The 10064-nt window shown below is 41.7% G+C and overlaps 1 protein-coding gene across 1 annotated transcript; it reads right to left on the reverse strand.

The window, feature by feature from the left end:
* Positions 1-337: 337 nt before the first annotated feature.
* Positions 338-9372, reverse strand: LOC126073295 (lysophosphatidylcholine acyltransferase 2B-like; the record flags this gene model as incomplete). The annotated part of the gene is given in 2 exon segments (XM_049879819.1): positions 338-376; positions 7858-9372. Coding segments are annotated over 2 exon segments (1554 nt in total), but the record flags the coding sequence as incomplete, so codon positions are not given.
* Positions 9373-10064: the final 692 nt, after the last annotated feature.

Below are 10064 nucleotides of genomic sequence, written 5' to 3' on the forward strand. Positions count from 1 at the left end.
TCTGGGTTCCCTATTACCTGCTGTCCTGTTCCCTCCTACCTTCCAGACTCTGCCCCGGGGCTGGTGCATTCTTTTAGTCTTGTTTTTTTCCATGGGACTGTTCCATCTTCAGCTGAAGGGTGCACTTCAGGAGTGGCCTCATTACTGAGCTGAAAGGGTGTCCAGGGTCCATACTCTCAGGTTTTCACCAGTCTCTGTCAGGCCAGCAAGTCTGGTCTTTCTTTTTGAGTTGGAATTTTGTTCTACATTTTTCTCCAGCTCTGTCTGGTCTCTCTATTGTGATCCCTGTCAGAGCAGTCAGTTGTGGTAGCTGGGCACCATCTAGTTGTACTGGACTCAGTCTGGTGGAGGCCGTGGTAGATGTAGTCCATTAGTCCTTTGGGCTAATCTTTCCCTTATGTCTTTAGTTTTCTTCATTCTTCCTTGCTTCTGAAAGAGTGAGACCAGTTGAGCATCCCAGATTGCCAGTCTCAGGCTTTTAAGACTCCAGACACTACTCACCAAAGTAGAATGTAGAACATCGTCTTTATAAACTCTGTATGCCAACTGAGCTAGAGGTTCCCTGAGACCATGGTCCCCACAGCCCTCAGCCCAGCAATTCGGTCCCTCAGGTCCATGTGTCTATGGAGCTACAATGGGCTTGCCTCGTACACGTTGTGCTGGCTTCCCCAGTATTGTGTGCTCTCTTAGCCTTCACCAGAATTACCACTTATCTATTGTCTATCAAGTGTTTTTCCATCCCCACCCCTCCCCTCCCTCATAAATGTCAAATATGATTTCTTTTTGTATGTAAACCTTTTCATGAAAATACTGTGTTCTTAAGTTATTTGCAATAATTCTTTTCTCTATGTGGTTATGCCACTATCTTGATATATAATTGGGTTCATTTGTTTCAATTTGGTACCAATTTTTAAGGATAGTTTTTTAATCTTTTTTTATTTTAATTTTAAATACATAATTTAAACTTGATCAGAGAAGTCTCACTTCCTTCCCTGTTCCCTCTACCCTATTACCTTATTCCCTGGTAGCGTAGTGGTTAAGAGCTCTGCTGCTAACCAAAAGGTCGGCAGTTCAAATTCACCAATGGCTCCTTAGAAACCCTACAGGGTGGTCCTACTCTGTCTTATAGGGTTGCTACGAGTTGAAGTCAACTCAACAGCAATGGGTTTTCTCATAGGTAATCATTTTTATTAACTTTTGGTTTATCATGACTCCATGGGTCAATTGGCTAAGTGTAAAAAGTAAAACCACTTATTGCTAGAAAATAAGTTGGTGAATTGCTTTATTATGGGGGCATAAGGAAAACCTTCCTACTTACAACTCAAAGTCCAGAAGCAATAAAAGAAAAAAAGAAAAGGATAAATTTGACTACCACATATGTATTCATACCACCACCACCCCCACCTAAAACATAAGGTTGTCCTGGGGCAATGCCATCAGATGGTGCAGTGGTTAAGAACTTGGCTGCTAACCAAAAGGTCAGCAGTTCAACCCACCAGCTGCTCCCTGGAAACTCTGTGGGGCAGTTCTACTCTGCCCTACAGGGTCGCTAAGAGTTGGAATCAATTCAACTGCAATGGATTTGGTTTGATTTTGGGACCACACCATACCAATGTAAAAGATTTTCATCACTTCTTTTTGTGGCTGCTTCATTTTATTCCATTGTGTGAATGCACAACTAGTCCCCTCCTGATAAGCATTCATGTTATTTTCAAACTTTTGCTATTACAAATAATGCCACCATGAATAACCTTGTCCATAAGTCATTTTGTATTTTTGCCAATGTATTTTTGGGACAGATTCCTGGAAGTGGAGCTGTTGGATGAAGGGGTAATTGCATATGTAATTTTTCAAGATATTGTCAAGTTCCCCTCTATTTTATATTCCCATCACCAATGTATGGGAGTATCTGTTTACTCATAGTCTCACCAGTAAAGTATGTGGTTAAACTTTTGATTTTTTGTGAATCTTATAGAAGAGAAGTAGTATCTCTTTTAGTCTGTAATTCCCTTATAAGTGACGTCAAACATCTTTCTTAATATTTAAGTATTTCTTCCATAAAATATCTGTTCACTTTTTTTACCCATTTTGTTTTTGATCTATTTTTAGGAGATGCTTTTAGGTTGGAGATATTAGCTCTTCATAAGTTGCAAATGTGTTTTTCCATTGTCTTATGATTTTGCTTTTCACGTTTTTTGACTTGCAAAAGGTTTTTTTTTTTTTAATTTTTATATAGTGAAATTTATTCATTGTTTTCCTTTATTGCTTCTGGCCTTTGAGTGGTAGGTAAGAAGATTTTCCCTACTTCCAAGTTACAAAGAAATCCATCCACTTTATTTCTAATAATTTGTGTTTCACTTTATATTTACATTTAGCTATCTGATCCATCTGGAATTTATCTTGTTGTATGGTGTGAGATTTCCAGTTTTCCCAGATTGAATCTGAGAAAATTGGAAATAGTCAAAAATGAAATGGAACGCATAAGCATCAATATCCTAGGCATTAGTGGGCTGAAATGGACTGGTATTGGCCATTTTTAATCAGATAATCATATAGTCTACTATTCTGGGAATGACAACTCAGAGAGGAATGGTGTTGCATTCATTGTCAAAAAGAACATTTCAAGATCTATCCTGAAGTACAACACTGTCAGTGATAGGATAATATCCATATGCCTACAAGGAAGACCAGTTAATACCACTATTATTCAAATTTACGCACCAACCACTAGGACCAAAGATGAAGAAATAGAAGATGTTTATCAGCTGCCGCAGTCTGAAATTGATCGAACATGCACTCAAGATGCATTGATAATTACTGGCGATTGGAATGCGAAAGCTGGAAACAAAGAAGAAGGATCAGTAGTTGGAAAATGTGGCCTTGGTGATAGAAAAGATGCCAGAGATCGAATGATAGAATTTTGCAAGACCAACGACTTCTTCATTGCAAATACCTTCTTTCACCAACATAAACGGTGACTATACACATGGACTTCGCCAGATGGAACGAACAGAAATCAAATTGACTACATCTGTGGAAAGAGACGATGGAAAAGCTCAATATCACCAGTCAGAACAAGGCCAGGGGCCGACCGTGGAATGGACCATCAATTGCTCATATGCAAGTTCAAGCTGAAAATGAAGAAAATCAGAGCAAGTCCACGAGAGCCAAAATATGACCTTGAGTATATCCCACCTGAATTTAGAGACCGTCTGAAGAACAGATTTGACGCATTGGACACTAGTGACCGAAGACCAGACGAGTTGTGGAATGACATCAAGGACATCATCCATGAAGAAAGCAAGAGGTCACTGAAAAGACAGGAAAGAAAGAAAAGACCAAGATAGATGTCAGAGGAGACTCTGACACTTGCTCTTGAGTGTCCAGCAGCTAAAGCAAAAGGAAGAATTGATGAAGTAAAAGAACTAAACAGAAGATTTCAAAGGGTCTCTCGAGAAGACAAAGTAAAGTATTATAATGACATGTGCAAAGAGCTGGAGATGGAAAACCAAAAGGGAAGAACACACTCAGTGTTTCTCAAGCTGAAAGAACGAAAGAAAAAAATTCAAGCCTTGAGTTGCAGTAGTGAAGGATTCCATGGGGAAAATATTAAATGACGCAGGAAGCATCAAAAGCAGATGGAAGGAATACACAGAGTCATTATACCAAAAAGAATTAGTCAATATTCAACCATTTCAAGAGGTGGCATATGATCAGGAACTGATGGTACCGAAGGAAGAAGTCCAAGCTGCTCCAAAGGCATTGGTGAAAAGCAAGGCTCCAGGAATTGATGGAATATCAACTGAGATATTTCAACAAACAGATGCAGTGCTGGAGGTGCTCACTTGTCTATGCCAAGAAATATGGAAGAAAGTTTCCTTGCCAACTGACTGGAAGAGATCCATATTTATGCCTATTCCCAAGAAAAGTGATCCAACCGAATGTGGAAATTATAGAACAATATCATTAATATCACACGCAAGCAAAATTCTGCTGAAGATCATTCAAAAGCAGCTGCAGCAGTATATTGACAGGGAACTGCCAGAAATTCCTGCTGGGTTCAGAAGAGGACGTGGAACCAGGGATATCATTGTTGATGTCAGATGGATCCTGGCTGAAAGCAGAGAATACCAGAAGGATGTTTACCTGTGTTTTATTGACTATGCAAAGGCATTTGACTATGTGGATCATAACAAACTATGGATAACACTGCGAAGAATGGGAATTCCAGAACACTCAATTGTGCTCATGAGGAACCTTTACATAGATCAAGAGGCAGTTGTTCGGACAGAACAAGGGGATACTGATTGCTTTAAAGTCAGGAAAGGTGTGCGACAGAGTTGTATTCTTTCACCATACCTATTTAATCTGTATGCTGAACAAATAATCCGAGAAGCTGGACTATATGAAGAAGAATGGGGCATCAGGATTGGAGGAAGACTCATTAACAACCTGCGTTATGCAGAGGACACAACCTTGCTTGCTGAAAGTGAAGAGGACTTGAAGCACTTACTAATGAAGATCAAAGACCACAGCCTTCAGTATGGATTACACCTCAACATAAAGAAAACAAAAATCCTCACAACTGGACCAATGAGCAACATCATGATAAAGAGAGAAAAGATTCAAGTTGTCAAGGATTTCATCTTACTTGGATCCACAATCAACAGCCATGGAAGCAGCAGTCGAGAAATCAAAAGACACATTGCATTGGGTAAATCTGCTGCAAAGAACCTCTTCAAAGTGTTGAAGAGCAAAGATGTCACCCTGACGACTAAGGTGCGCCTGACCCAAGCCATGGTATTTTCAATCACATCATATGCATGTGAAAGCTGGACAATGAATAAGGAAGACTGAAGAAGAAATGACGCCTTTGGATTGTGCTGTTGGTGAAGAACACTGAATATACCATGGACTGCCAAAAGAACGAACAAATCTGTCTTGGTAGAAGTGCGGCCAGAATGCTCCTTAGAGGCAAGGACGGCGAGACTGCGTCTTACACACTTTGGACATGTCGTCAGGAGGGATCAGTCCTTGGAGAAGGACATCGTGCTTGGCAGAGTACAGGGTCAGCGGAAAAGAGGAAGACCCTCTACGAGGTGGATTGACACAGTGGCTGCAACAATGAGCTCAAGCAAAACAACGATTGTAAGGATGGTGCAGAAACGGGCAGTGTTTCGTTCTTTTGTGCGTAGGGTCGCTATGAGTCGGAACCGACTCGACGGCACCTAACAACAACAACAACATGGTGTGAGAAAGGAGCCCTGGTAGCACATTGGTTAGGTGTTCGGCTGCTAACCAAAAGGTTGGCAGTTTGAATCCACCAGCCACTCCTTAGAAACCCTATGGGGCAGTTCTACTCTGTCCTATAGTCAGAATTGCCTCGACAGCAATGGGTTTGGTTTTTGTTTCTCTGATCCATTTGGAATTTATCTTGTTATATGGTGCAAGAAAAAGATCCAATTTTATCTTTTTCCAAATGGCTATCCAGTTGACCCAACATGGTTTATTAAAACAGCCAGCTTTTCACCCACGTATTTGACACACTACCTTTATCATATACCAACGTTTCTGTATTCCTTAGATCTATTTCTAGATTTTCTATCTTATTCCATTGTTTGGGCCATCTATTCGTGTACCAGTACCACAGAATTTTAATTACAGGATTCATACGTATTGCTCTCTTTGAAAAGTATGTATTATTGAATGCTCTCTGCCCAAGGTTGGAGATGTAGTAATTTTTTGCCTTAGTATTGGTCAACGGTTAATGTGCCCAGTGGCCTGTCAGTGCTGATAGTATAAATAGGCAGAACTGATGAAGCTAAGAACTCTGCAAAAACCTCACCTAGACTATTTCGGAACACTTCTCTGTATGTAGTGTAATGATTCAGAACACAGGCTTTAAAATCATGAGTGTGAATCCAGTTTAGGGTGTTTATTAACTGTACAAAGTTGATCTAGTCTATCGAGCTCTCTAAACCTTGGTTTCTTAGAATGGTGACAAGACTATAGAATGTGGTGGTCTAGAAGACTAAATGAAATAACCCATGGCTGCCACAGAGTGTATTATTAGCTTGTGACTTATTTTCACAAAGCTGTTTTTAAGGTTACCATCTGGAGTTGTACCTTCTCTTCCCCCACCCTCACATTGTTTTCCATTCAAATACATAATGCCTTTTTGGTAATTAGCACTTGTTTCCTCCAAGCAGTTAGGTTTCACTAGCTCTATCCTGGGTTTACAAAGGTGAAGCGATGATGAGCACTCAAAATCTTCATGCACAGAGGTCATATTTTAATCTTTTATTGCTATTTTATTTAAAAATGGACAGCCATTTATATATAACTCTTTCAATGGTACTCCCAGTACTGTATCTTTGTGATGCGTATTTATTTTTTTATGTGACATTTATTTTTATTTTTTCTGTGAAATAGAAAATTTGTGCTATTTTGAGAAAGAGCAAAGAGTTATTTACCTAGCAAGTCTTTTTTGGAGGGTGCTCAGCTCAATTGGCATAACAAATTGGCATAACAAAATTTGTAAAGAAAATGTTCTACATCCTACTTTGGTGAGTAGTGTCTGGGGTCTTAAGAGCTTGTGAGCTGCCATGTAAGATAGATACATCTTCTGGTCCCATCCCATCTGGAGCAAGGGAGAATGAAGAAAAGCATAGACACAAGGGAAAGATCAGTCTAAAGGACTAATGGACCACAACTACCACAACCTCTACCAGACTGAGTCCAGTACAACTAGATGATGCCTGGCTACCACCACTGACTGCCCTGACAAGGATCACAACAGAGAGTCCCAGAGAGGGCTAGAGAAAGACGTAGAACAAAATTCAAACTCACACACACACAAAAAGGGACCAGATTTACTGGTCTGACAGAGACTGGAGAAACCCCAAGAGTATGGCCCCCAGACACCCTTTTAGCTCAGTAATGAAGTCACTCCTGAGGCTCACCCTTTAGTCAAAGATTAACCAAAAAAAAAAAAACCCAGTGCCATTGAGTCGATTCCGACTCATAGCGACCCTATAGGACAGAGTAGAACTGCCCAGTAGAGTTTCCAAGGAGCGCCTGGTGGATTTGAGCTGCCGACCCTTTGGTTAGCAGCTGTAGCACTTAACCACTACGCCACCAGGGGTTCCAGTCAAAGATTAGACAGGCCCATAAAACAAACAACACAGGTAGTTCAACCATGTGTAAGAGACGAAATAGGCACACCAGCCCAGGGGCAAGAATGAGATTGCAGGAGGAGACAGGAAAGCTGGACGAATGGTTGAGAAGGGGAGAGTGTTGACACTCAGGATTGGGAACAAAGGTCACAATACAATATGTGTATTAATTGCTTAATGAGAAACTAACTCGCTCTGTAACCTTTCACCTAAAGCACAATTAAAAAAAAATTTTTTTTTGGAGGGAATAAAAATGGTAATTTAAAGTACTTACTGTTGTGGAGCTCTTAAGATATTTCTTCTGCAAAAGTGAGGGAGAAGTGATGAGCTGTAGCATTCCTCTGGGCTTGTTTTAGTACTAAGCAAAATAAAGGCATTAACTAAAACCCTGCTGGGTGAACAAAGTTTATAAACCAGTTCCCTTATTCTGTCACCTCTAGGTCACATTGAAAGAAACAATGTTCTTAAAAAAAGAAGAAAAATAGGTACTTTAAAATCTAATTAAAATATTCCTCAAGTGCATTTTTAATATCATAATTAAGTGTTGGTGCCATTTAGAGTAAAAATGATTGCATTTTTCCTCAAGTGATAATTTTTATTTCAGAGTTTCTACCTGAAAGGTAACTTTAATCATTTTCCGGTTGACTTTAACATTTGAAAGCAGCGATTAAACCTCTACTACTTGTGGTAATGAAAATATATGGGCTGCCTGGAGGTCTAGGTATGAACTAAATAACTTGGCATATGCTGGATGCTTCAGGCCAAATTTCTTAAAGGTTTTGAATGAAATGTACTCTGAGTTCTCTCCAGCTATTTCCTGAAAGAGCTTGGAAGCATCAAGATCTGGCACTCCAAAAGCTGCCCGCAGTATAGACGTTAACTCCTTTTCTGTTATGAACCCATCCTTATCAAGATCAAAAAGCTTAAAGGACATTTTCAGAATCTTTTTAGTGTTGTCAGGGTTGCACAGGACAGTCAGGCCTATCACATACTCTCTGAAGTCTATGCTGCCATCATTATTTCTGTCAAAGAGGGCAAAAAGTTGTTGCAGGGGTTTTGAAACTGGGAGTTTTAAGAAGCTTGCAAACTCTTCAATGCCTATCTTTCCTCCTTTTGAGGAAACTGCAATCGCAGCATATTCATCCAAACGCTGATGAATATTATCCCAATCTAACTTCAATTTCTGGCTAATTTTTGTAAATTCCACCAAACCGGCTTCCATGGGTAGTTGAAGGTGACCTGCGGAAATCATCAGTTTGCAGTCTTCGTAAGTGTGATCTGTCACTGGCACGCCCAGAGCGTTTGCCATGTTGATCCGCACTGCATTGGCAAAGAGGATGGGATCTTCTTTTTCGTCATCATTTGGGGTATAAACAGACATAAACTCAACTGTCACCCTAGTGAAGAGTTGACTCAGGGTCAGCATAAAGACCTGTAATGCTGAAAACCCCTGCCAGGTCCAGGTCACCGTGTCCAGGGTGTTTGGGTACCTGAGCAGCACTGGCTGCACCGGAACACCTGGAGAGAAGGCCCCAAGTTTAAAAGTGACCAGACAGGAGCGATTAGTACACACTCCTTCTGGGAAAATCAGGATCTGTGGCCACTTCTTTCCGGATGTCACGCGCCTCACGATTTCTTTCCGGGTACTCCTCCTGGAATTGGGGTCATCCCGGGTCACAAGTACTGGCTGCGTGGACAGCATGACTTTCCCAACCCCTGGGATCCTCATGTTTCCACTAGCTGAGACCACGGATGGCAATCCTGCCACAACACAGGCGATTACGTCAAAGAAGGTGGTGTGCGGCGCCACCACTAAGATGGGGGCCTCGTCTCGTGTTGCCTTTTTCCCTTTCACTTTAACCACGAACCCCACCAAAAAGAGCATAGCCCGAAACAGGAACTTAAGAGCTGGTTGCGTCAGTTGTCTTCTCCAATTCGAGGCGGGCTGGGCAGGTTGAATAGGACGGCCAATGGTAGCAAGTGTGGCCACGGGCCAGATGAAGATGAAGAGGAAGGCGATGCAGGACACCCGCACAGGCACCAGCACAACCCCCAAGAGGATGGTGCGCACCCAGCCCCAGGCACTGATGCGCACCTGGTGCACAAAGGGGTTGGCCACCGCCGGTGGGTATAAGGACTTGCTCCTCAACTGGATGCGCCTGGATTCCCATGGCTCTGCTTCAGAGGCCGCCTCCATCACCTTTTCCCCGCCACGGGCGACTCGGAGTCCTTGGTGAGCGAGTCATGTAGCCCACTTTGCCTGTAGCCTCTGGGGGCGGCACCCGTGGCTCGCCCCTCCCCCACATAGCAGTGCTTTTTCTGTTCGCGCATAATTAGAACTTGGAGACAATTGTGGGTTAATAGGAAATGTTGCGTTACTTTTAAAATCGGAAAAATCAAAGATGGCAAATTATGTAACAGAAGAATTAGAATAATTTCAACAGAAAAATGGTGTTTTTTGTTTTTTGGAAACATCTTGCTTCTAACATATACGCTTAGTAGGGTTTTCAGGTCGTGACCTTTCAGAAGCAGATCCCACGCCTTTCTTTCAAGGCACCTCTGGGTGCGTTCAAACTACCAACCTTTTGGTTAGTAGTCCAGCACTTAATCCTTTGTGCCACCCAGGGAATAGATGAATATTAATCGCAACTTTTTAAATTTAAATGCCACTGAGCCCTGGTGGTTCAGTGGTTAAGAGCTCGGTTGCTAACCAAGAGATGGGCAGTTGAAATCCACCAGTCACTCTTTGGAAACGGCATGAGGCAGTTCTAGTCTGTCCTATAGGGTCACTATGAGTCAGAATCGACTCTATGGCAACAGGTTTGGTTTTTTTTAACCAGTAAAGTTTACCTACTTTACTGGTTTGGGCAGCTGGTAAGTCAAATCTAT

Source organism: Elephas maximus, chromosome 3, assembly GCF_024166365.1.
Source record: "Elephas maximus indicus isolate mEleMax1 chromosome 3, mEleMax1 primary haplotype, whole genome shotgun sequence".
Lineage (NCBI taxonomy): Eukaryota > Metazoa > Chordata > Mammalia > Proboscidea > Elephantidae > Elephas > Elephas maximus.